The sequence below is a fragment of the Filicampus tigris genome, chromosome 17 (genome assembly GCF_054856515.1).
Source record: "Filicampus tigris isolate MCC_2025a chromosome 17, RoL_Ftig_1.0, whole genome shotgun sequence".
NCBI classification, from domain to species: domain Eukaryota; kingdom Metazoa; phylum Chordata; class Actinopteri; order Syngnathiformes; family Syngnathidae; genus Filicampus; species Filicampus tigris.
In genome coordinates, this window is record NC_141233.1 from 6130944 (window position 1) to 6158919 (window position 27976).

At 42.3% G+C, this 27976-nt stretch overlaps 1 protein-coding gene across 1 annotated transcript; it reads left to right on the plus strand.

Moving 5' to 3' along the window:
* The first annotated feature begins 75 nt into the window (after positions 1 to 75).
* On the plus strand, positions 76 to 27952 carry dclk1a (doublecortin-like kinase 1a). The gene is made up of 18 exons (XM_086057530.1): positions 76 to 219; positions 353 to 387; positions 606 to 1043; positions 1754 to 2124; positions 8979 to 9078; positions 10983 to 11081; positions 16124 to 16221; positions 22601 to 22679; positions 22785 to 22957; positions 23085 to 23204; positions 24570 to 24716; positions 24816 to 24949; positions 25116 to 25193; positions 25266 to 25362; positions 25459 to 25539; positions 25686 to 25793; positions 26030 to 26103; positions 26306 to 27952. The coding sequence occupies exons 3-18, from the start codon at positions 653 to 655 to the stop codon at positions 26361 to 26363; spliced, it is 2208 nt and encodes a 735-aa protein (XP_085913656.1). The 5' UTR covers positions 76 to 219; positions 353 to 387; positions 606 to 652; the 3' UTR covers positions 26364 to 27952.
* The last annotated feature ends 24 nt before the right edge of the window (positions 27953 to 27976 follow it).

A 27976-nucleotide genomic window follows, 5' to 3' on the forward strand; every position in this document is an offset into this window, starting at 1 on the left:
TCTTAAATTGTGTGTGTGTTTTGAACGTGTGTTTTGTGTTATTTTCTGTGTGTGTGCGTGTTGAACCTTTTCACGTCTATGTATGTCTTGTCTGTGCTTGTGTGTTGAAAGTGTGTGTGCGTGTGTCTTGAATGGGAATCACGACACGAGTGACGTGCCTGAAGAGGAGGCGGCGAAGGAGGAGGAGGAACCTGCATCTGCTACTTAGTTCGTGTGCTGGTCAGTTTCTGTTTCTTCTTTCCATCATCACCACACACGCACACACACGCGTGCGCGCCCACAGTGTGAGCAGGCGGGCTCCACTGTCCTGAAACCTTTTCCTACTTTCTGATTTTTGTGGACAATCGGCCAGACTGGAGGTGACGGAGGCACTCAGCTCTCGCGTCGGTAAGTCATTCACGCTTTGGCGTATTATGGGATGTCGAGCGTGTTGGTTGAAGGCTGCTATTGATTGTCTCTCCATCAAGGCACGCAGCATGCTTGTTGCGAGTCCACCCAGATTAGATTTAATCTGTGGTTAGGGCTCTAATCTGTGACGCGCGCCTGCTCGCTACTTGCATTGCTTTCACAACTTGTGTGTGTGTGTGTGTGTGTGTGTGTGGCAGACAGCACCGCGGTGGTGGTGGCGGCGCCGCCAGGCCACGTCACGGACATGGAGCACTTCGACGACCGCGCTCAGCGCCACGGCGGCCGGGCCGGATCGGGATCCGCGGCCGGGGGCGCCGCGGGGACCGGGGCGCGCATCAACGGCGTGCAGAGCCCCACGCACAGCGCGCACTGCAGCCTGTTCCGCGCGCCGCGCAGCCTCAAAGCCCTGAGCGCCGAGAAGCGCGCAAAGAAGGTGCGCTTCTACCGCAACGGCGACCGCTTCTTCCACGGCATCGTTTACGCAGTGTCGGCCGACCGCTTCCGCACTTTCGACGCGCTGCTGGCGGACCTGACGCGCGCCCTCTCGGACAATGTCAACCTGCCGCAGGGCGTGCGCACCATCTACACGCTGGACGGATCTGGACGCGTCGGCAGCATCGATCAGCTGGTCGAAGGTAAGCCTGAATGGAGCAGTGGTGTGCCAACTTTTGTGCCTGAGAGCAACATTTGTTTTTTTTTTACAAAGGAGTCGGACTGTCAGTTCATGTGTAGATGAGGCAAAAAAGAGTTAATATGTTAAGTAACTTGTTTTCTGGCTTTGTCATGTGACGTTCGCAAACTGGGCCATTTGGTACAGTGACGTCATTTTCAGTCGACAGCAAGTGGCAGTACAGTGCAAAATGGCGGCAGCTCAATTCATATTCTGCAATCAAAACAGCATGCCGTGTTTAGATTATACTAGTGGGGATGCGGTAAACATTTATGACTTGACTTCTTATTTAATTGCATTACTTGAAATAAATTACAATGACATTTTTTTGTATTCAAACTACTTCATAATAAAATAAGGATTGCTTTCAAATTGTATTGCTTTTGATTCATTTAATTATAATTGACTGTTTAGTTTTAAAAAATTAAAATGTGTTTTACTCATTTCATGCATTTTTTCGTTTTAAAATATCTCATGCTCATTTTTTTATTTTGATGCTTATACTTGATTTAATTGACCAATTATTTAATCCAATAAAACAATGTAAATATTTTCCCCCCAAAAAAACGTTAAAATAACTCACTTAACTAATTATGGAATCAAATAAAATATAGGACATCATAGCCTTTCTGTCTATGATGTTTCTCACTGCTCTCCGCGTGACGCCCCCTACAGGCGAAAGCTACGTATGCAGCTCTTTGGAGGCTTACAAAAAAGTGGACTACACCAAAAACGTCAACCCCAACTGGTCGGTGAACGTCAAGGCGTCGGGTGCCGCCTCGGCCCGCGGGCCCCCCTCGCTGGGCAGTGCCAAGACGGGCCCTCCGGGTGCGGGCGGCGGCGGCGGCCTGGCCGAGAGCAAGGACTTCGTTCGACCCAAGCTGGTGACGGTGGTGCGCAGCGGCATGAAGCCCCGCAAGGCCGTCCGGGTTCTGCTCAACAAGAAGACGGCGCACTCGTATGAGCAGGTGCTCACTGACATCACCGATGCCATCAAGCTGGACTCTGGAGTGGTCAAGAAGATCTACACGCTAGAGGGGAAGCTGGTGAGTCAAATGCTAACAATGCCAAAGGCGGTATGTGGACAGATAATGACTAGGTATATATTCTTTATCACCCGTGAAGCGCGAATAATATTATTATTATATTATTGCTGAGGAGATGTGATGTGATATTCATGAACTCCAAATGATGCATAGTCAAACAAAGGAAATAAGAAAATTAAACAGCATACAACTATTTAATGCAATCTTTCCATAGCAGCTATTCATGATAACCATCTTGCACATTGCAAGAAATAAAACAGCTCAAAATAATCCACAGCCATAAAAAGTCATGGACACACAGCGACATGTCATGGAATTAATTATTGAATTATTAGAAAATCAATAAAACAGCCATTTTGGACACTAGAAATAAGGACTCAAAATAATCCACATTCCGAAAAATTGCAGTGAAATAGTTACTTTTGGTTCTGTTTACAACTTTTAATGGAGGATCGAGACTTTTGTGAATGAAGCGCATCCTCCCATTCCATAGTGCAGGGAGATCTATGAATTATGTGTGTGTGTGTGTTCATTGTTGTGGTTGCCCACGCCGTATACGATTGTGTCTGATTCACGCTTCAAGGGCCACCCACCTGCTCAGATGTGCCATTCATTCATATCAGGGAAAAATACAGAAAATAATCTGTAGGCCTTTTGGTTCCAATGGCCTGGCAGTATTGATTTATAGCGCCACCTGTTGCTTTGGCATGTACTTGACAGTCTGTCAGTGTGCGTTCATGTGGACGATTGAGATTGTTGCATGATCATGTAATACGTATGTATGTTGATTTGATTGAAAGAAAATACAGCCTTAATTCTCGAAGTATTACAACTTTTTTCTCTCAAATTATGACTTTGTTCTCACAGTATCTACTTTTTTTCTAGAAAATGTGTGTATTCTCACAAAAAACAACAACTACTTTGTTCTTGAAATTATGACTTTTCTTGATAAAAACACACTTAAAAAATTCTGTAAGATTCTTATTTTTTTGACAAAGTATGATGTTGAAATAAGATTTATTATTATTCATGGTAGATTACAATTTTTCCCCTGCGAAAATGACGAAAATGAATTGGTTTTTTTTCTCCTCTTTTTGCATTTGACGTCATTTTGCGTAGCCGTCGGCGCTAACACTGACGGGCGTCGCATCCCGTCTGACCTCGCACAATCCATTTAACGATCGGCCATGATTAACCCAGCGGGGCGTCGCTCCAGATTCCTGATCGGATCTGCACTTCTTAAAAAAAACAACAAAATAAAACATTCTTTCTCTTTGAGAATCCTCCTACACGACATTTAAAGTCACACTTTTCCTCCCAACGCCTGCTGGCTCTCCCGTTGCCACGGGTTACGGTTGCCTGAGAGATTACACAATAAACTCCCCCTCCTCTCTTTCTGCAAGTAAGGCTATTATGGCGCTGTTATTTTTAGCTGCTCTATCGATTGGGCCACCGGGCATGGCAACACGCGAACCAGCCGGGCCGGGTACACTCTTTTTTTTTTCTCTGAAACGTAACGAATATTAAAGATCACGAAAGCACAACGGACAAATAGGAGATTACTTTAAACCTCAATGAAATGCGCTTAATCCGTGTTGTAATCGCGACTAAAACAGCCTTGGCTTATGGTGAAGGAAAAAAAAGATTGTAGACCCTCTCATAGTTTATAGCAGCAGGAACACTCTTCATTTTCACACTTGTACTGTATATCATCATCAGTCAAATATCTGACAGCGGGAGGATGACCTGATAAAATATTAACAACGCCTTATTGAATATCAACTGTGTTTAAAGATAATTACCCAAGTGCGCACCCAGATTGGGTTACTTAATGCGTGTGTGTGTGTGTGTGTGTATGTGTGAGTCAGAAGTAGGTTTCTAGGTTGCTGGTTGTGACGCGGCATCCCAGCAGAACCGACGAGTCCAAAGAGAGAAAGAGAGATGACGTCCGAACACCAAAACGGCTCGCTCATCTCTTTGCGATCATTAACCTCTTTTAATGGGGACACACACACACAAACACACACAAGTGCACTAAAGCTCGGTTGAGATTTTTGTGCAGGTCTATTCGTGATAGACAAGCCTGCCAAATTTCATGTAGCCAGTCAAATTAGCTTCATTATTGACATTAAGATGGTCGTTTCGAACAAAAAGTAGATGACTTGTGTCTTTTCAGGTGTGTCTTTTTTAGACTTTTTTTGTGGGTCTGCTCATAATAGACATGCCCACCAAATCCTGGTAAGTGAAACTGGCTTCAGGGGCTGAATTTTTCAAACATTTGGTCAAGACCTAAACTTAAAATGAAACTGATACCGCAAACCAAAATAGATGACTCGCTGTTTCTTTTCAGTCATGGCTTCTCGAAACTTTTTCGTGGGTCTACGTGGCAGACGTGTACCGAATGTGATGTCGCTTAGTGAAACCGGCTTTTGGGAGCTGAATTTTGGAAACAATTGGTTATTGTCTTCCAGAACATTGATGAGTTGACCTCTAGGTGTTGGATGTTTCAAAGCAAAATAACTGACTTGCTATTTCTTTTCAGTCATGGCTTCTTGGGACTTTTTGGTGGGGTTGCTCGCAATAGACACGTCGACCAGATTACATGTTGCTAAGTGAAACCTTGCAGAGTTTACTTAGTTGTGGACTCTAAAATGTCCATTTCAAATCAAAATGGCAGACTTCCTGTGTCTTTTTATAGCCACAGGCTTCTTGAGACTTTTTTTTGCGGGTCTACTCGTGATGGGCATGCCTACTAAACTCTCGGTGAAACGGGCTTGGGGGCTGAATTTCCAAAGATGCTTGTTGGAGCTGCACATTGCGAGGTCGGGACTGTCTCTCCAGCCATGTTCCGCTCACTAGCGCCCCTCTGAGGCTCCTGGTGTCACATTTCCGCTTGTAACCTGAGCACAAAGGTATCCAGTTCCTCTTCCTCCTCCTCGTGTCACGGTTGCCCAGCAACAGCCGTCGGGTTCTATTGTACTGTAGTGTGTATATGTGTGTGTGTCAGGCTGGTTCTGATCAAGAAGATAGACAAGCTCTAAGTGGCTTAGAGAGCACAGCCATGGCTTCACTATTAATACTGCGGTAAGCTGTGTGTTTGCACACACGCGCACGCACGCACACGCACGCACACAGCCTTGAGCCTCAAATCACGCACATTTAGGCACTCACACACACATGAACACACACGCAATTATGTCAGACCCCAGCTGTCAGCCTTGACCCACTCACACGCACGCACGCGCACGCACACAGAACGAGAACTAGGTTTGTTTAGGACCTACAGTAAAACAAAATTAGTGAGGAGTCTTGGACTAAATTAGTTTAGGAACTAGGACTAGGTTTGTGTATAGACTGGAACTGTTTGTTTGCTGACTAGAACTACTGTACAGTATGTTGGTCGAGAGGTTAGAACTCCGTTTGTATAGGGTGTAGACTAGGTTTGTTTATGGTCTCAATTCCGAGAATGAGGTTGTTAGGTTGTTTTTTGCTCTACAACTGTGACAGTGGAGGGCCTAGACCTGGTTTGTTTACATTCTAGAACTATTTTAGTCTAGGGTCTAGTTCTAGGATTGTTTACCACCTCGAACTACCGTATAGGATCCAGAGGTTGGTTAGGGTGGGGTCTAGGAATCGTTTGGTGTAGGATTTACAAGTATAGGTTCTAGTACCAGTTTCATGTTGGGTTTTAACTAGGTTTGTTTGAGGTTAGTGTAGCCTTTTAGAACTCGGACGGTGTCGCGTACAGTCACACTGTTCATTTAGGGTTTAGCTCTAGCTTCATGTTGGGTGTAGTACGAACCATAGTGGAAGGTTTTGGGGGCATTGGACTTTCAAGGTTCCAGTTGTCTGCAATGCTGGTTCTTTTCCTCTCTTTGTGCCTCATCATCTTCCTCCTCCTCCTCCTCCTGCACCCAGCACTGCAGTGACCCAGACTAAAAAACATAGAAACAGGATAAAGTCCATAAGCAACATAAAGAAGCTTTATGCAAATGAACGTAGTATTTTGTACTGCTTGCCTTTGATATTTGAATGATGATGATTGTTGTTTGGCGCTGTCGTGCCTTTGATCCTGCTGCTTTGCTGAATCACTGTTACACAGCACTTTTATGTGTGTGTGTGTGTGCGTGGGTAGGGGTGCGTGCGTGTGTGTGTGCAGCTTGTTGTAGTGCAGCCACATAAATGGTGTAATTTTATATATATGATGTCTACAATGAGAGCAAAAAATGGTTATCATCATACTTCCCCTCTCTGGACGCTTTATTATTGATGTAGTTTAGGTGTACCTAATGTTGTGTCGGACCATAAAGGAGAAAAGAGGGTCATCAAGCTGAAGAGAACAGAAGGAGGGTGTAAGGGGGAGGGGGGTAGCCTGAGGACAACACAATGCATTGTGGGATACGACATCCTATTTGGTTTCACTTTTGTTCCACGAGCGTGAAAAAACATCAAACGAGTGAAGTTGAAGAAGAAGAAAAAAGTAGAAACTTATGTAAGATGATTGCGCAATCTGCCGGCGGTACGTTCAGGTGATCTCGGTGACGCCGCCGCCGCCGCCGGCGTCTGTTGGTTGCCAGCTGGCGTTTACCGTCCTGAGCAAGATGGAGGTCACATTGGGAGTGATCCAAACATCCTCTTTAAAACTTGAAACGTGAAAGGAAGAGGAAATTTGAATTCGATTTGATTTGACTTGGTTGCAGCACAGCAGTAAAAAGTCTGTTGTGATAAGCCAGTTTTTGTTTGAATTTTATTGACATGGCATTTATTGTCATACTAAACTAACCCCAGGAAATTGTTTAGTAAAAGCACATTTTCATTCAACTTTGTTTTTTTTTTTTTTTTTTTTTTCTGTAACATATACCTTTTTTAATGTTACCCTTTCTTGGTTTAAACTCTTAAAACTTTTTATGGATCCAAAAATATTTTTAGGTAACATATTTTTTGTTTAACTTTTTGAATTAAAGGTTGTTGTTTTTTTTACCCATCCTGTTTGTTTGCAATAATATCAACTTTTTTTAAAAAACGTTTTCGAAATTTTTATTTTTTACATTACTTTGTTTACATTTGGAACTTTTTAAAGCAATTTTTTAAAATAAATGTTACATTTATGGGACATTTTTGGATTGCTTACTAGCTTCATTTATACCTTTTCCTTCTTATGTAGTGATTTCATTTGTAACTTATTTCTGCTACTTTTTTCTTTAGTTTCTTTGGGAAAACTTTTTTTTTTACCTTTTTTAATGCCCTCAATGTGGCAGTGATGTATGCATGAATTATAATTTTAGACAACTCCACTGAAAAGTCAAACAATTGCAAAGCTTTGTGAGCTTCTCCAGTATTTGTCAGGCCAAGTGAATTCAGCACCGCGGTCAGCTCCTCTCACCTCATGATCCTCACTACAACTTTTAACAGACTTCCTCTTGCTCCATAACTGCAAAATGCAAAAAACATATATTTTCCTCTTAAGACCTCCGTCACGTTTCCCACGCGCACTACATTTAGCTCGCAAACATTCAACTCCCACTCAGCCCTGCAATGATAGCCCAGCTGGAAAACAACGAGCATGCTTACAAGTGCAGCTGACTTATTAGAGTGTCCTGTTTTATGGCAGAAAATTGTCCAACTTTTTCTGCACACATGAAAACAAACAAAAATGTACGGTATGTTCCTCGCCGTTTAGCGCTGTCCATCTGTCCATCTGTCTTCAGGGCAAGTCTTTCTGTGACGGAAATGGCCAAAATCACTTCAAGCGGAAGTCAACGCAAACATTTTTTTTTCAAGAATATGTTCAATGCAAGCCCACCAGTTGAAACGGTGCATTCTGATAAATATTGCATTTGTGGAATAAGTGTTAATCCACAAATTTTTAGCCATCTCTGGGGGCGGCTACTTTGTCTTCTGTCGATTGAAAATGACACCACAGCAGATCACAACGACCAATCACGGCTCAGATTCAGAAAACAGGTCATCCGTGATTGGTCGTTGTGATCTGTTGTGATGTCATTTTCAGTCGACAGAAGACAAAATGGCCGTCCCCAGAGATAGCTACAAATGAGTGTATTTTGCTTCTTAACTTATATTCCACAAAATTAATCAGAATGCTGTTTTTCAACTAGTGGGCCTGCTGGGAACATATTCTTGAAAAAAATATGTTTGGGTTGACTCCCGCTTTAAATGTCATGTTGCTAAATAAAACTGGTTTCAGGGTCTGAAGTTTTTTTAGTCAAACCCTTTCTTACTTTGTATCTTATTTGTTGACCCTAAAACGGCTGCATTCAAACCAAAATGGCTGAATCCCTTTGTCTTTTATGGCATGGCTTCTTGAGATTTTTTTGATGGGTCTCCTCGTGATTGACATGTCTACCAAATGTCATGTTGTTAATGAAGTCAAACGGTTTTTGGGTGCTGGATTTTGAAGATGTTTGGTCAAGCTTGTGGAGTTGACCTATTGGTTGACCCTAAAATGGCCGCTTCAAACTAAGATGGCTGACTTCCTGTGTCTTTTCAGGCATGGCTTCTTGAGATTGTTTTGGTGGGTCTTCTCATGATTGACATGTCTACCAAATGTCATGTTGCTAAGTATAAGCAGTTCTCCCTGCTGTATATTTGTAGCTCTCTGAAGGCTGATTCGAGTGTCTCACTGCTGTCCAACACTGCCACCTTATGGCTTCCTATCGTCATTGTGTTCTCAGTGTGATGCCTTTTTTTCCCCATAATATATTTTTCTCCTGTAGTACTGCAGCTTTTTTGTGAAAATCACTCGAATGATTATTCCACACAAAAACGCAGACAAATATTCACTTTCAGATGTTATTTCTATGTTGTATATGTAGTGAACGTATTTTTCCCTGCAGGTGACGTGTCTGCAGGACTTTTTCGGCGACGAGGATGTGTTTGTGGCATGTGGACCCGAAAAGCTGCGCTACCAAGATGACCTAATGCTGGATGAGACGGGTGAGACTTTTTTGGGGGATTTTTTTAATGTTTAGAAAATTATAAGTGCGTTGATGAGTATGGTTTATGATATTTTGAGAATCTTGTTTAGTTAGTCCATTCTTGTAATATTACATTTTCTTCATTTTTGTTAAGATATAATACCTCTTTAAGATAATACTCTTTATTTTCAGACTTTAAGATACATTATATTAAGATGTAAGAAAAATTTTTTTTTACCTTATCTCTAACTAGATAAACAATTTTGTTTGGACTGCACAAAATATCACTTTTTTTATTCTTGAAAGAAAAATATTTTGAAAAATATTTTTTTCTATTCAATAAAAGTGACTTTACTCTTGGTATAAAATAAATAACTTCTCTTAAAGCAGCACTGGGCAAGAATTCGACCTTAATGAAAAATGTTCACAACTCTTCTGATGACACATTGACTTACAAGTAGTTGAATCAGACTTTTGTTATGCCCTGGGGGGTCTGTATCGTTTTTACTGGCATTAAGCAACTTTGAGGACAATGGGAGCAACTCTGGCACACAAAAAAATACAAATGTCCTAAATTGCTTTACGGTATACTCACTTCCTCCTTTTGCTATGAGGACGGAAGTCGATTCGAATGTCTACGCGCTATTACTGGTGTCATGACAGAAGTCCCAAAACAAACAAAAAAACAAAAGTATTGTTTGAACAAAATTAGATTCATTACCTCATCAATATTCAGCTTTCACACAGCCACTGGAAATAGAAATGTAATTATGTCCAACTTGCAGTCCAGCGAGAGCTCAGTATTTCACGACACTACACGCTGGCGCATGGGAAATGTGGTTGACTTTTGTCAAAACACTACCGCTTTTGTCCACATGACGCCGCCATAATCAACAAAAACTGACATATGAAACAGTGTTGCTTTAATACTGCATTTTTTTCTTGAAAAAAAAATACCTTTCACCTTTAAAAAACGTTCACTCTATTCTGACTGTGAAAATAAGACGATTTTATGTGCGTCTGTCAAGATATGAGTGGCGAGATTTACGTTTGTGCCTTGCTCCATGTTGTGCTGCCTACAAATACTCATTTAAACAGTGCGGTGCATCTTCCTCCCACCGTCCTCTGCCTGTCTCGCAACCCCCCGCCGCCACCCCTGCCTCCCCCACACACCTTTTTTTGGCGGTCGCTCGAGGACACCCGCTCGCCTGGCGTCACCCCACACTGTGTCGCTGTTGGACTTTCTCAGCAGCACTTCCTTGCTGCAATCAGCATTACACAGCCACACATTTCACATTTAACGATAGTGTTGAATTCATTCATAAGCAAAACGTGTTTACTTATGATGATGAAAATGATAAATAATACATACAAAAAAAAATAGAACTACTGTACTGGATTAAAAAAAGAGCATTATTTGGCCAATTAATTCAGTGATTCTTAAATATGCCACTAGAGGGAGCCATTGTATCACCGGCACAACCACACTTTGAGAATGTCTGTCATTGCTCAAGTTTTTGCACTGTCCTTCAAAATGACAAAAACGGCGTTCGCTCACTCCACTTTTCATTGTCTCAATCAGCATCTCCGCTCTCCTCGATAATCAGCCGGAACGAGGCCGTCGCCGAGCGCAAGAAAGCAAAACGAATGTCACGCGGCTCACGGTTCATCACAGGCGTTTCTTTGTTGAAAGTCACGCTAACGGCAGCAAAACAAAACAATTCCGTCCACGTTAGCAGTTCACGTGCATGTTCAGTATTGCTGCCCTCACTTCTTGAGTGTGTAACTATGGATGTTGATATCGGGATGTTTATTTTTTCTTTGCAATTATTATTGTGCCAAGGTCTCTTTTGCTGCTGTAATAAAAACAATAAAAAACATATTGCATTGTAATATATTCTCTCCTGTTGCGGTGCGCGGCAGAGTGTCGCATAATGCGGCCGATGAACTACAAGATTTCTTCCATCCGAGGTTCTCCCAAGGCTTTGATCCAGACCCGACGCAGCAAGTCCCCCACGTCTGGTAAGAAAACAAATTGGAAGCTGGTGGAATTTTGCTACAAAAAAAAACAACCACAAAAAAGTATTTCTAAACACAAAATTTGGGTGGGAGTAATTTTGTTCATGGAAGCCTTTGTCAAAATGTAAAGAAAATATATCTATTGCAGCGGATGCTTTGTTATGATTAACTAGTGACACATGTTAGCTATTAGGTCGTTTTAGAAAATGTCGTCAAATGGACGTAGTTTGTTGCCATCTACTGTTGTCAGCCATTGTCGGCCGGTTATGCTTATGATGTGACTATAGCATACTATCACGGTTGTTTGCACTTCCTGTTGTGTTGCTTTTGTGTCCTGCGGCTCATTAACATGGGAACAGTGTGAACAAACACACTGCCTCTGTAGGGGGCATATTGTGTGTGCGTGTGTGTGTGTCATGCCTAATACGCATTTAAATGATATCCAGAGGGGAAGCAAAAGGCAAACAGGGAATGAAGGTTGTCCGCTGACTCAATCCTGCAGCTGCGGAAAAGTCACAAGCATGAAAAGTGCATCACGGGTAGCGGTGGACGTGCGTGCGACAATGAGCCTTTTTTTAACCAATTGTTCTCTTTGCGGCGCCGCAGCTTGTGTGACAAGCACTGACAGCTTTGGCGTGCCGATGTCCTTCGCTGTATCGTTGTGTCTGGGTCGGGCCGCGAAGCTTTTGAGAGGGGGAAAAGGTTACGGTAGTGAGTCATAACACCATCTGATGTGGCCGTCGGCTCAGGGAGACTAATGAGAACGTGTGTGTGTAAATTTTCGTTTTCACATACCGTACTTGCGGGGGTTCATCGAGTGATTCACAAGGGATGCTAAAGGGGATTAAGAAAGGCCACTGTGTCCACTGTGGGTGCCCATAAAGAGGGTAAAACAAGTATGTTTGTGTAGATTCTTGTGTACTTGTGCGGGTTTGAATAGTTGTCGAAAAACTGCCCTGGGTGATGCAATAAAACACGATTTTTATGTGCGTGTGTGTGTGTGTGTGCGTGTGCGTGTGTGTGTGTGTGTGTCTGTGAATTCTTGTTTTCCTATACTTGTGGGTGTATTCATTGAGTGATTCAAAAGAGATGCTAATGGGTAAAGGAAGACATGTCGACTGTGGGCGCCCATGAATGCAGTAAAACAAGGTGCTATGTTTGTGAGTGTGTGCCTGTGTGTGCGTGTGTGCTTTTCAGCCCGTGGTCGCCACACCAACACATAGCCACAACACAGCAGCACGTCCATATATGTCAATAACTTCCTGGCCCATGGCTTAGTCATTTCTGGGAAACCTTCGTCCCCCTCCTCATCCTCATCCCAATGTTCTCGGGACTGTTGTTGACTGTTTTCGTCAGTGTGCTGCTAATCTCCTCAAATGTGACAAATACGTAATTCCCAGAGCTGCTTTTCTGTCAAGATCCAGTTTGTTTTGCTCATACTGACACATGGTACATTCAGTCCCACATTCACGCTAACAAAAGCAACATTCACGTAACACTTGTAACACATCAAAATAATGGTGGTCCATGCAATTCCACTCCAGCGCTCCAGGGGGCAGTCATGCCCCTAGTATTTTGTTGGACCTTCCTTTGCAGTTAATTGTTTAACTACAGTCACAAATGATATACTGTACTGTTGTTTTGTTTTTGGTTTATTATTTTTTTTCTTATAATTGACACTGACGTTATTGTTTCAAGCATATCTCTTGGTTTTGAACAAGGTTCAGTATTTAAAGTAGGGTTTAATGTTTGGGTTTTAAATTGGGTTTCAAGTTGGGGTTTTGAGCCAGTGTTAGTGTTCGAACCAAGAGATAGGGTTTGAAATTAAAGTTTAATTATGGTTTCAAGGAAGCCACAGTGACCATTTCAAGGCTGATTTAGGGTTTCAAGACAGGGTAACGGTTTCAAGTGTTAAGATTTTCAATTCAAGTCCGGCTTTCACATTAAGGTTTCAAGCCAGTGTTAGGGTTTCGAATCAGGCATTAAAGCCAGGGTAACAGTTTCAAACAAAGATTGGGGTTCAAAATGTCAGTTTCATGTTTGTGTTTCAAATTCATGTTTGATATTAAGGTTTCGTGTTTTGCTTTTAAATTAGGGTTTCAAGTGAGGGTTCGTGTTTCAAAGTAGGGTTTGAAGCCATGGTTTGTTTTTAAATTAAGGCTTCAAACCGATGTTAGCTTTTCAAACAAGGGTTACGGTTTTGAATTAGGAATTTGAAGCCTGGGTTAGGGTCACAAAGTATTTATTCTGCATATGTAAAACACATCAATGACTATCAATTATTTCAATTCCATAATGATCACAAGTAATTGTATTGCTTACCGCCATATTCAAGTTTCCTGTCACGTTGTTGAAACCCCACAAGTTCACCACTCCACTCACGTGCTTCCCTCCATCATCCTTCCATCCTTCCCATCCATCCTGCACGTCACAGCATGCGCAAGCCTCTCTTCTCTCTCTCTCTCTCTCTCTCTCTCTCTCTCTCTCTCTCTCTCTCTCTCTCTCTCTCTCTCTCTCTCTCTCTCTCTCTCTCTCTCTCGCTCCCCCTCCCTCCTTTGTGCACGTCGGTGTAGTACAGCACAGCCGACGTCTTCCCATTCAACACTTTAGTAGCCAGGCAGCTTCTCCTCTTCCTCCTCGTCCACTCGCACTGTGCTCTTCATCTTCATCATGCCGGGGGAGGAAGGTAGGGCAACCTCCATGTATGAAGATGCTGTGGCTTGTTTGTATGCGAGTGCGAGTGAGCGAAGGTTCCGCTGCCAAACTGCAACGTTATGGACGATGAAGTCAGTCAGACGTGTTGTGTAACGTTCAATGCGTGCGTGTGTGTGTGTGTGTCTGTGTGCTGGGTTTCTTCAATGGCGACGCTTGTTGTGTTGTCATACAATGATGATGAAGTGTGTGTGCGCGCGTGTGTGTTGTGTAACATCTATTTTAGTCTGCTATGGATGGCCACTGGTGAATTATGCATACAAAGTTATGTTGATCTCAGCGGGTGGAATAAAGATCAAAAGGAAATGATTACAATTTGTGTTTGTGTGTGTGCGCGTGTGCATGCATGTGTGCGTGCGTATGCACTGCTGATATACATAGACGTAAATCACATTGATATAAATGGACAGATAGACAAGGTATTCGAATTATGGTTTTAAGCCTACGTTAGGGTTTCAAACAAAGGAGGGTTTCGTAGTATGGTTTAAAATCAGGGTTTGGGTTTCAGTCCTGGAAGTATGGGATTAATGCCAGCATTAGGGTTTCAAATTTGGGTTTCAAACCTCAGTTACGGCTTTCAAAGAAGGGTGCAGTTTAAAATCAGGGGTTTAAAATTGGGTTACGGTTTCGGATTAGGGTTTCAAATGATGTTTCAAAACCAGATTAGGGTTTCGAACAAGGCTTCTGGTTTAAAATCAGGCTTTAAAGACTGGGTTTGGTTAAATGGCAAGGTTAGTTTAAAAAAAATGATGGTTTCAAGGCTGGGTTAGTGTTTAATGTCCAGATTAGGGTTTTGAATTGGGTTTTCAAATTACAGTTTCAAGCCTGAGTTAAGGTTTCAAACAAGGGTGCTGTTTAGACAGGGTTTTGGAGATTCCGATTAGGGTTTCACAATAAAGTTTCAGGCCTGGGTTGGGGTTTCAAACAACGATTCAGGTTTAAAATCTAGGTTTTAAGACTGGGTTCCATTAAATGCCTGGGTTCAGGTTAGAAAAAAAAAAAAATCTGGATTAGGGTTTTGAATTACGGTTTCAAATTTGCGTGAGGGTTTCAAATAAGGGTTTTAAGCCTGGATTAGGGTTTCAAATTGAATACATTAAGAATAGGTTTGGGTTTCAAATCATTGTTATGGTGTCAAATTGTGAGAAACAAGGGCTAAGGTTTCAAAGTAGGGTTTTGACCCTGGGTTAGGGTTTCAAACATGAGTTAGAGTTTGAAGGTAGTTTAAAAGTATGGATTACGGTTTGATATGTTTGCAAATATTTCACATGCAAAAACAGTATTTGACATAGAGTCAGGTGCGTTTTTTTGTCTCTAAACGCCACCAAAATGGATTCGAAAAGAAACCAACATGTTCTTTAACTGAAGACTTTCATCTTGAATTTGAGGGTGTTTACAAAACCAAAGCAACGGGACGAATTCCGAAGCAATATTATCCGCTCAAATCCAATTAGACGCTTCAGAACTCATCGGAGGGCACTTCACAACGCGGATGGACAATAACCCGAAACCAACTGCCAAAGCAACCAAACGACAAAAGTCCATCAGCTGACCTGAATGCTCTTGAGCGTGTATTTATTTCACTTCCTGGAGACAAAACTGAGGGGAAAATGCCCTATGAACTGAAGACAGAGCCAAAAAGATGAACGCAATACTTCTGGACCCAACTGGAAGAATCTTTGTCGTGTAAATTTATTCTTGGCAGTCTACGAGGATTGAGTGAAACCGGCAGGCGCTGCTTGGCTTTAATCAACGCCGCTGCTCGTCTTTAACGAGGTCACCGTGCTGCGGGTCACACGGGCGCCTCACATGAGCATTATGGGATGGATCAAGCGACTAATATTCATCACACAGCCCTTCACAAGATGGATGATTCATATGATTAACGCCACTCGTCTTGTTATTAGGTTATGAATTAGTTTGGGGTTTCAAATAAGGGTTTAAAGCCTGGGTTTAGCCTTCAAACAAAGGATAAGGTTTCCAATTAGGGTTTTAAGCAATCAATTAAAGGTTAGGGTTTCAAATTAGGGAATTTTGGGTTAAGGTTAGTTAAGGTTAAGCTTCCATATTAGGGTTTCTCGCAAGGGTTAGGGTTTCAAGCCTGTGTTAGTGTTTTAAATTGGGGTCTCCAAGGGAAGGCTATACGTAGTTAGTTTAGGGTTTGAAATGAGGCTTTCAATCCTGAGTTAGCATTTGGGAGGGTATGAAAAAGGGTTACGGTTTCAGACCAGGATTGAGGTTGGATGTGTTCAAGTACTTAGCGTGCAAAAAAGAATCTTTGACACGTGTCCCCCTTACGCACTCTTGCTCCATTTTCTCGACTTTCCCTCCAGTGAACGGGACGCCGGCCAGTCAGCTGTCCACGCCGCAGACGGCAAAGTCTCCCAGCCCCTCCCCGACCAGCCCGGCCAGCCTCAGCCAACAACGGCGGGTAAGGAGAGCACTGGGTCGCACGTGCGCACGCACAAACACACACACACACACACACACACACACTGGTGTGCAGTGGTTCTTAGACGTTGCCACCATTTCTAAAGCAATTAAGGGAATATCTTGTTTAAAATTAGCCTTTAAATGTTAAGATAATGAATTATGCAATTATACTTAAATGGTATGAAAATTCATTAGATTTAATTACGACAAAGGATGGATGGATGGAAGTAATATATTATTTTGATGATCTATCTCTGCCAGCGATTTATAGTGACAAGCAGGAGAATTTGTGTTTTTGCATTGACAATTACAATTATTGACAATTACATGTTGTGTATTTAAAATAAGCACATAGCTTAGCCTTTAGTCCACTAGCTTAATTGCAATGCTAACGCATAATAAAAAACTCATACACAACCCTTCAAGCAACTGATATTCGACCACAAATGGTATAACACAACACATTTAGACGTTCAATATAACAGTACGTAAAGTCGTATTTTCTTTAGCCTCTGTGAGAAGGTGATTTATGTACTGCAAATAATTCGTCTTTATTTACCTATGCCATCGACACAGAGTGGCAGGTTGAACAAATAAATGCTCTTCTATGGCAAAATGTGCAATTAACTTGTGTACCCACCTGTTGCCCTTCATGCAGCAGAATAATAGCTTTGTGTTCAACTAAACTGTCCCATTGAGACAAGAACACCATTTCAGTATCTCAACTTTCAGTGATATGGCTTGACTGGTGTGGTTTGACTAAACAGCACTCTATGTTAACAGGACACGGACAAAGATGAGCATAGGCCGACTACATCTTAGAGCGACGTCACAGCACATCTAGGAATATTCTTGATTCCTCTGTTTTGTTTTTTTGTAGTTGTCAATCATGTCGTGTTTCCACCAGAGCCCTTTAGTAGATATAACTTGTACTTGTGCTAATTTGTGCAACATGTCATCTGAAAATGAGGTCTCGTGTGTTTGGGCGTTTTTGTTGTTTTTTATTTATTTGTGCAAACCGTTCATCTTATATGTGTTGTTTCACTTTGCATATGTAGCAAAAAGCGAAATGGGAACTAGTCAATCATGTCGGTAAAAAAAAATTAAAACAGAAGAGGTGCAGAGAATGTGTCAAAAACGAGTGTGGTCATTGATTTATGGCACCCAGTAAAAACACTCTTCTTTGATTTTGACAACAGTAGGTTCATAAAATGCAGATATAATGAGCATGGCGATTGATTTATGGCCCCAGATGATTGTTGACACCCCAATAAAACCACTGCACTTTGATCTTTAGCAACTTGTAGTCATAAAATGCAGATGAAGGGTGGTAAAAAAATTGTGATTTATTTATAGCCCCAGGTTGTTTATGGCAACCCAATATAACCACTGCCCTAAGATTTTTGACACCACGAGGTCAAAATCCCGATATAGAGAGTTACAGCATACGGCGATATAAAAATGATCTTAGTGGTTGATTTATGGCCCCAGACGATTTTTGACACTCAATAATACCATTATCTTTTGACACTATGAGGGTTTAAAATCCAGATGTAGAAATGTTGACAACACACCTTAGGTCAAGTGCTCTATTCTACCCTTTGATAATTTTGAAAAAAACAAAAAGTCATAAATTTGAGAGAAGTAGAAAACAGCACTGAAGTCAAAAGGGAGTTTATTTATGGCCCCCTAATTGGTATACGGTGTGACACCTCCCAAAAAAACAAGGAGGTCCTACTATCCACAATGAGAGAAGCCAATGATATATTTCCACGTTGATGTTCTCATCTAGCCGTTAGTTTGTAGCATATTAAAGCCAAGTATTGCGCGTCCCAAGTGCATACCTCAGCTGCAGAGCTCGGCGTTGATGCTCCATTTGTCGCCGCCGAGTCACAGACACCGCGGCATTATCTCTGGGGTGCAGCCTGCCGAGCTTTCCGACATGACAGTCTCTCCCGCTTTGAAATCTAATTTCCACCTCTATAAAGGTGATTAGCTTCACAGGAAGACATGACCCTGATCAGATGACAGCTTCTTTGCTGTGCAGTTTGGAAGTCAGGAATATTTCTGTGTTAGGCCTGAAATGTCCAATTTTCAAAGTTTTCTTGAATGCATCATAAATGCGACATTTAGTCATGTTTTGGTCCCACTCCTCTTGAGATGACACACATGCTAATGGGAGCTAATACTTGAGCTGTATGAACTGAGGTTTATGACCTCCCACCTTCAGAATTAAAGGGTAGATTGATTTATGGAACCCAAACAAATCTGTCTTCTGGATCTTTGACGGTTTTATTGCTTGTTTTACACTTTAATGGTGTCATAAATCCATCATCACTCCACATAAGTGTAGAATGATTGATTTATGACATCTGACTTATAGCACCAATTTTTCTTTTTTTTTAATTAATTAATGTACACTTGACCTTTGGCTCTTTGACAGTTTCATAACCATCGCTACACCTTTGAGTATTTTAACCTTAAATCCATCACCACACCACATAAGTGTAGTGCAGTTTAAATGGTTTGCTGCACGTTGGCCTCCTGTTGTCTAAAGTTTAGATTTATGGGTTTCTTGGTATGCCAATTATTGTTTTCTTTTTTTTTGTGTGTTGCTGAAAGTTGGTAAGACTGATTTACGGCAACCCCCCCAAAACTGTCAAATTGTCCAGTATCAAATTAGAATGGCAATGGAACACCCTCCAGGATTTATGACCTACTAGTCAAAGGTCAAATAGTAGAATGGTTTATAACCCTGGCGCAAAAACAGTAAAGCAAGACATAGATCTGGATTTTATCGTACTGTCAAAAGAGGAACATGCAGATTGATTGATGGTTTTCTTGGGGGGCCAAAAGCAGTATTCTCGCTCATTTCACAGCGTCAGTCAAAAATGAACATTATGGGATTTACTTGTTACAATTACTTATTGTGCACCTAATGAAGCCTGCGAAGGCATAGTCCTTGTTTTCTTTTTTGCCCCCTGCACACAATCATAGATAATATCGCAAAGGAAGCGGCCATTTGCACGGCGTTATGTTTTATACATGCAGCACTCGAGTGACCCATTTTTTTATGAATTGGAGCGGCCTCGCCTACTTCCTGCAACGCTCAGGCATCTCATCGACATTCTGAGCGGATTTGCGAGCGTTGCTCCGAGGTCGCCTGGCGTCTGCTTGCTCCATTAAGTGTGAAAAACACGAGCGGCGGCCATAAATCACAGGAACAAGCTGCTGTTAGCTCCCCATCCTCACCATATTGTGTGTGCAGACGCTATGACTCACCTTTTATTTTGTGGGTGTGAGAGAGTGTGTGTATTGGTCATAATATTGAAGCACATTTGGGAAAGGTCATGAAATGACAAAAAAAAAAAATCATACATATTTGCTGCATATGTTGAATCATGTCATCTACATATTTTATTCCTTTTTTGTTTTAATTTCCATTTGGGTTTCATTTCCATTTGTCTGTTGTTATTAAATTGTCATTTCATTTGCACACCCTTGTTTTGTGTCTTTCATTTCATGTGTCTTTTTTGTTTATGTCTCACAGAGTCACATGGGATGTCACAATTTCAGCAATATCGTGATATCGCAATATCAAAATTGCCACGAAATTTACCGCCTTACTACCGTGTGGGAAGGAATTGCTCTTACTGGGTCATTCGCAAATGATAACTGGGGAACGAATTTCTCACAATCAAGTCAGTTGTTGAGAAAGTGAATATTAAATTAAATGTTAAATATATCAATATTAAATGTACTTGATGCAAGTTGGACGGCTTGATGAGTACGACCAGAGATAACTTAATGCCGTGTTTTGTCGCAATGGGCCTACGATGCACCCGAATGGTTCAGCCCATGAAATGGATGGTTGAACGGTCAGGCACCACTGCCGTTATAATAACTAGAAAAAATGTACCTGGACAAACAAAAAGGTTTCTCTTACCTTTTTGATTAAAAAAGGACTAAGCGGGCCTTCATTTAAAAAAATGCTACCTAAAAATTACTTGAGCCTTTATTTTTGTGGGAACGTACTTGAAAATATTTTTCATGGGTTTTTTTTCTTTTTTTTTTTTTTTTTACTGCAAGTGCCTTTTATTTAGTAGTAATGTCGTTTCAGCCTGAGAATTCGCACTAAACAAAATGGCCGACGTGATGAATTACAAAAATGTATTTTTATGTCAACTAAAGCAGCGGGGATAACTGACGTGGTGCTTTTCCTTAGGGTTTGGTGGCCTGAATCTTTCCCTGTGTAGCCTTTATTCTCTTGGCGTTGACATGTTTTTTCTCCTTGGTGTCCAGCTGTCCGGGATCAGCAACGTAATCCCGTCGACAGGGTTGATCTTTTCCGACGCGAGCGATTTCTTTGCCGTCTAGACAGCAGAAAGTCATCAAATAATCGCCTGCGCAAACAACGCACACGTTATTGCTTATATCTTTTGTTGTCACCGTCTTATTACTTTTCTAGTTGTTTGAACACCAAAACAAACAGCAGTAACATTTTCAAGATGTTTACCAATAAAAGTGGAGAGGAAGAGAATACCACTTTGTCAAAAAGTAAAGTGGCGATTGATTTATGGCGCCCCCAGTCAAACTGTCAAAGACCTCTACGAACTCCTTCGGGTTGGGGTAATTTTCGACAATTTGTCGTTTTTGACCACGTTTCCCTTTGAGTTTGTCATTTCCGACCAGGTTTACCTTTGATCTTATAATTTTCTACTTTTATCTGTCTACTTATTTTAGATTGTTGAGCGTCGCTCTAATTTATCATCATTTTGATCACATTTACCTTTGATTTTGTCATTTTCAATCGTGTTTTGCTTTGGTCTTGTAATTTTCTACTGTTTATTTGGATCTTATCCATATTTTTGACCATTTACTTTTCATCTCAATTAATTCCACATTTTGATCTTATCAGCATTTTCAGTCATGTTTACCCTTGATCTTATCGTCATTGGTGAGAACATTTACCTTTGATCATATCATTTTTATCACGTTTATTTAACTTTAATCTTATCGTCATTTTCAATCATGTACCTTCGACGTTATCAACATATTCAACCGTTTCTTCTCGTATCGTCATTTTGGATCGCGTTAACCGTGATTTATGTCCACACTTACCTTCATTTTATCGTTACCAGGTTTTCCTTTCATCTTATCGGCATTTCAAACACATTTAGCTTTGATATTTTAATTTTATACTATTATTTGGATATTGTCATTTTTGAACGTTTGATCCTATCGTTATTTTCAACTGTTTAATAGCTTCATTCTCTGTCACGTTTACCTTTGATCTTATTGTCATTTTTGACATTTTGATCTTTTCATCGTTTTCATTGCGTTGTACTTTGAATTTATAATTTTCTACTTTTGATCATTTTGTCATTTTTGATCGCGTTTAGTTTTGGTCTTCTCGCTATTAATGTCCACATTGACTTTGATCTGATGGTCACCTTCAATCACGTTTACCATAAATTTTCCTATTGACATATTTTGATATTTTGGCTCTCATTAGCTGTATTGCTCGCTCGCAGATTCAGTTTCTTACGTAAATGTGTGATCATCCTCTTGAAAGCTCGCCTTTGTCAACAATATTAGCACTTCCCGTTTTCATTCACTGTGACAACAGCCAGACATTTCCCGCCTTTTACTGCAGACAAACGTCTCTCAAAGAGACGGGCCCCCACCCCGTGTCGCCCTCCACCTCCATCCAGGCAGCAGGAAGCGACCATATTCAGGCTTCTCCTCAGCAGCCTCTCAGCAGTTTCCATGGCAACAGTGTTTGTGGCAGGAAGAGAGCGGCTGCATGTGCGATGAGGCCACAGGAGAGATGAGGAGGAAGGAGAAGAAGGAGAGCGGCTTTTACTCTGATTGGCCCACCAAAAAAAAAAAGATCTTACATAAGACAAAGAAACATCGAGGACATTTTTATTCCCATTAGGTCAGAAAAAGATGACTACCTCAACCATTTACATAATTGCATAACACTGACAAACACTAGTATGTTGATGTCTTAAAACAGGTAGAAATCAATACATAATAATAGGCTTTGATTTTATTACGTTTAAGCAATTCATTTTAATTCAATTTGAGCATTTCTTACATTTTTAAATTTAAATTGCGTTCAGAAAATGGTGAACAAAGACCTTTCTTTCTGACACAGATGATGATACACCGATGTGTTAAATTGCTGCAGTACAGCGCCAACTACTCCCGAGAAGGACTTAATTAATGTCCGATTTTTTGGGGGCCATAAGTATAGGTGACCGGTATCGGCAGGCTCCATGAACACCCGATAAGGCCGGTAACGGTCCGATAGTATCGGTACTCTCCCAACCCTAATTACAGCTCTACTTATCGTCCGATTTCACCCACAGGGCTCTCAAGGCTCCTCCTCTTCTTTGTCTTCCACTCAAGCGTCCAGCCCAGTGAACAGCGACGGAGCCGTGACTGACGGTGAGGACCAGCTTTTTGTCAAAAAAAGCATATTTTTCCGACAACAATAAAGACTCATTTATTTGAATTATTTGCCATCTATGCTCTCACGCTTCCGTCCCGCAGAGGAAGTTGTCATGGACGAGGTTCCGGCCGTCCCGTCCTACATCTCGGAGCGGTACAAGGTGGGCCGCATGCTGGGCGACGGCAACTTCGCGGTGGTCCACGAGTGCGTGGAGCACTCGACGGGACGCCATTACGCGCTCAAGATCATCAACAAGGGCAAATGCAGAGGCAAGGTGAGAAGCTGCTCACAACTTGTTTGACCCGTTTTTGTCCGTCTTCACCCTGGAGATTGGCATTTTTGATCATGCAGTCACACATGAGTTGCGTGTGGCTAATTGCTCTGCTAACGCTTGTTTGCAGGAGCACATGATCCAGAACGAGGTGGCCATTCTGCGGCGAGTCAAGCATCCAAATATAGTCTTGCTCATCGAGGAGGTGGACACGTACGGCGAGCTCTACCTGGTCATGGAGCTGGTCAAGGTCGGTGTATGTTTATTTGGGAATTTCTTACCCGCGAGACTGTTCCTCCACGGAACGTGACACAAGCGGTGAATTCCAGAGCGGTTTCCGAAGGCCCCGCGGTGTTTGAATATAAAATCGAGGCGGGAAGCGACGGTGCATAATTCACGAGGCGTGAATGCCATCCATCTGTTTGACGAGGGGAGGACGTGTACGTGTGAGCGGGAAGACGAGGAATGAGAGTAAGGAGCGCGAGGAAGGCCGAGCGATGCAGATGGCAAAACGGCACCGCGGTCGTCATGCGTCTCCATTCACTAAAATCTTCTTCCTCGGCCTGGACGGGAGATGAATTCAAGATTGCAAACAGCTACACAGCGGTGGTTTGACACACTGTCGAATCATCATTTGCGTCAGAAAGAAAGAAAGGTCCTTTGTTTGCAATTATCTGTCATTGGGTTGAAATTTTCGATATCAAAAGTACCAGTGGTATCGGTTTTCGGTATCACTATCGGTTATCTGACTGGCTGTTTGTACAGGGAGCCTGTGAAGGGAGGCCAAAATTAGAGTTATGTGCTCCCTATTACGAGCACCAATTAGGAGGCGAGCAGCAGTATTTTAGACCAACTGGGGATGCTTGAGAAAAGGCTGGCTCACTCCAAGATAAACTGCACAACAGAAATCCAGCCGAGATGTAAAAAAGGCACGGATTACTGTTTTGGGGGAAAAAAAAGGATTTAACACCAATACCAATTTGCCAGTTCAATTTAAAATCACTATCCAATTTAAAACTCAAGTTTCGGAATGTTGTCGTTCGATAAGACGCCAGGGGGCCCAAGTCAACAGGGATGTACAAGGGCCACTGGGACCAAACACCATAAATTCTGTTTTGTTTTCATTGAAAATCAAGAAATGATGTGCCATCCAGGCTTTGATTTCCTCCAGACAGGACAAAAGTGGCCAGCCGAGGCACGTGCGACCTTTTTTGCTTAGTGGGACATTGACCGACTGTTATCGGCATAGCACGGAAATACCATACTTCCTTAACTCATTCAATACCAGGTATTTTAACGTTTGAAAAAATTTGAAGAAAGTATAAATTCCTGAGATTGAATGGCTGGACTCTGAAAAGACATACGTGGAATCCAGGAGCAGCAAATACAATGAAAACAGCAGGGGCCCCAAAATTAAACCCTGTGCAACACCAAACGACAGTGGGGTAGAGTGGGACAGAGAGAATCCAAGGCTAACACAAAAAGTCCTGCCTGACAAGTAATTTGTAGGATCTAAACCTTCTTCGGTGTTTACCTTTTGTCATGTCAAAATTTGGAATCATTGGTTTATTACTCGTTTTCAATCGATTTATCTTTGATCTGGTCGTCATAAAAGGGGGGAGACCTGTTTGACGCTATCACCTCGGCTAACCGCTACACGGAGAAGGACGCCAGCGGCATGCTCTACAATTTGGCCAACGCCATCAAATACCTCCACAGCCTCAACATCGTGCACCGGGACATCAAGCCCGAAAACCTTCTGGTGAGGTCACTTCCTGTCTTCCGGAGGTCACAGGATCAGTGAGTCTCCATCCAGATGACGTTAGTGTTGCCACTACATAACCGGTGTTGTCATTTTTAGGTATACGAGCACGCAGACGCCAGTAAGAGCCTCAAACTGGGAGACTTTGGTTTGGCCACGGTGGTGGACGGACCTCTTTACACCGTCTGCGGCACGCCCACATATGTAGCACCTGAAATCATTGCAGAAACTGGGTGAGGCCTTAGTTTTAGTTTTCTAGATTCTGTGTTTTCTTATATGAGTTGCTTGTATCTAATATGATTTGCATTATTCTGTATTATTCCTATTTTTCTGTTGCATTATTTTTCAAAATATTTCAAACTGGATTTGACTCGCTAAGCGCCTTGCGTGTCGTGACAGGTACGGGCTGAAAGTGGACATCTGGGCGGCCGGCGTGATCACGTACATCCTGCTGTGTGGTTTCCCGCCTTTCCGAGGGTAAGCGGCTCCTGGGCACGCCGGCGCCGCACGCTCGACCGGCAGTTGATGTCACTGCGCCTTTGCTTGCAGGAGCAGCGAGGATCAGGAGGTTCTGTTCGACCAGATTCTCATGGGCCAGGTGGAATTTCCTCTGCCGTACTGGAACAATGTGTCCGACACGGCCAAGGTGAAGGCGCTTTGAAAAATATTTTGGTTCTTTTTAAATGTTGCCAGAGTGTTCCTCATGTTTTGTTTTTTTAATGATTATTATTGTGCGTCTCAGGAGCTGATTCGATCCATGCTGGAGGTGGAAGTGGACCAGCGGTACACGGCCCTGCAGGTCCTGGAGCATCCATGGGTCACCGTAAGAGCATTGACCTTGACCTTTGATCCGAGCATCATTTTCTGATCTTTTTTTTTTTATGACATGTTTACCTTTGGTTGTAGCATTTTTTTTTGTCACGTCTCATTTACCCATTTTCACATTTTCCCCATGAATTGATGATGCAGGACGAAGGCCTTTGCGAGAACGACCACCAACTGTCGGTAGCAGGAAAGATCAAGAAGCACTTCAACACCGCACCAAAGGACAGCGACAACACGCAGGCGCTCATTTCGGTAAGGGGAGAACACAAAAATACCTTATCCTTGGCTTTCAAAGTAGGGTTTTAAACTAGGGTCACAATTTCTAACAGTGGATATAAAAATATGACTTTAAATAAATTAGGAGTAAGGTTTCAAATTAGGGTTAGGGCCTAGAAGTAGGGATTCAAAGACATGAAATTATGTTCATTGTTAGGGTTAATCGTTGTTGTTGGTTGTGTGACTCTGCTGTGTTGTGCATTTGTGCTCAGTTGGACGGGAGCTTTTGTATGCAGAGATCTGGCTCGTTGGACTTCCACCAGAACCCGGCCATGTACTGGATCAGGTAGGCCAGGCTGGACCTTCTTCACACACCCGATCACCCGAAAAGGGCCACTTCACAACAAAACAGTACATTTGATCTGGCTTTACCAGTGTGGCTTCTTAAGACTTTTTGTGGGTCTCCTCGTGATAGACATGTCCACCAAATTTCATGTTGCTAGGTCAAAGCGTGATTTATGAAGAGTGATTTTGTTTTTCCCCTTCAGGCCTCCCCTGTTGATCAGGAGAGGTCGCTTCTCGGACGAGGACGCCACTCGGATGTGATGACTTTTGCAAACCTGTCTCCAAAAATGTCCCGCCAAATGATAGCCCCATCCCACCCTCCGCCACCTAACCCTTACCAACGTGACTATAACGACATCTCCATCAGCTCCGAAGAGGGCGGGAACACCGGCCTGGAGTTCCTGTAGTGGTGAAAACTTTGACGCAAAAAAAAAACCTGAAAGTGTTCTTCTTTCCAAGAGGAGTAGAAGGTTGTTTTTTTTTAATCAATTTTATTTATCCAGATTGTCTTATCCATCATTTGTCATTCCCCTTCTGTGATGGAACATCCTTGGCAATATGGACCAAATGTGTTGTTGTCAATCGATTGGAAGGAAGTAGGTGTTTTTTTGCAGTAGGCAAGCGTAGACCTTGACGGTAAAAGCGCTTTTCCTCAGAAAATAAGTCGGAAAACGGAACTAAGACCAAGGATCGATGTTGCCCGTGTTGCATTAAGACGCCGAAGGATGCTGCGTTCGGTCGCCATTTGTACGTTGGCGTGCCGCTTCATTCACTGCTGGTGTGTAGCAAACATGAATACATGATTACCCCTTCGACCACACTAAAGGCCTCGACCTGAAGCAGCAGACAAGGTGTAACCTCGCTGATGTCAAACACATGCAGAACCAGCAGCACTCAAGTGGATTTGCGCCACCTGGAAAAACCTCATTTATCTTCATTCATTCTTTGTTTAGCATAACAGATGCACAGTAGCTTCTAATAATGTCTATTATTGTTGTAAAAAAAAAAAATGTTTTTTCAGTATTGACTAGCAAAAGGAAAGTCATTTGCGCAGATCATCTGGTCCAGTTTTGTGTTTTAAAGTGAAACATCAAACTAACTCCAACGACGAGTGTACGAGGCTCCAATTTGGTAGCAATCAGACAAAATTGCTACGAGGATTGAAGCCCTCGAAATGGCCAAATTGAGCCTAAAATGGCTGCTTCAAACCAAAATGGCCGACTTTCCTGTGTCTTTTTGGGCATAGTGTCCTGAAGCATTTTTGTGGGTCTACTCATGATAGACATGCCCACCAAATTCCATACTGCTCAGAAATGAATTGTCAAGACTTTTGGTCGACCTCTGACCTTATGGAGTTAACTCACCATATAAGAGTTTCCTGTCTTATGTTGGGTCATCAAACTTTGCCCACACACACACTCAATGAGAAAACTCATCATCCACCTGTGTGGCTGGTTCAAATTTGGTAGCAATCACATTAAATCTGGACGGCAAGTTGGCCCATGAAAGACCCATGGAAATGGCCATAGTGACCCTAAAATGGCTGCCTCAAAACAAAATGGCAGACTTCCTGAGTCCTTTTTCTGATGGCTAACGTGGCTTGTGTGGGGCCAATGATCTCCCTGGCAGTCGTCACTTTTGTCCGTGGGTTCCTGTGATGCGTCGGCCATATTGACTACCATCAATACCAATTGGTCAATGAACAGCAACAAAAGCGACAAGCGCTCACCAAAGTGCTGTGACAGCTGCACTACACCATTACGCCTGTTGCAATACCAATACATGTACCTCTCTTCAACAGTGGTCTATCAATAATAACATGCTATTAAGAATTATTAAAATGCTTCAAAAACAAATGTGTCTGTTGTAATTCA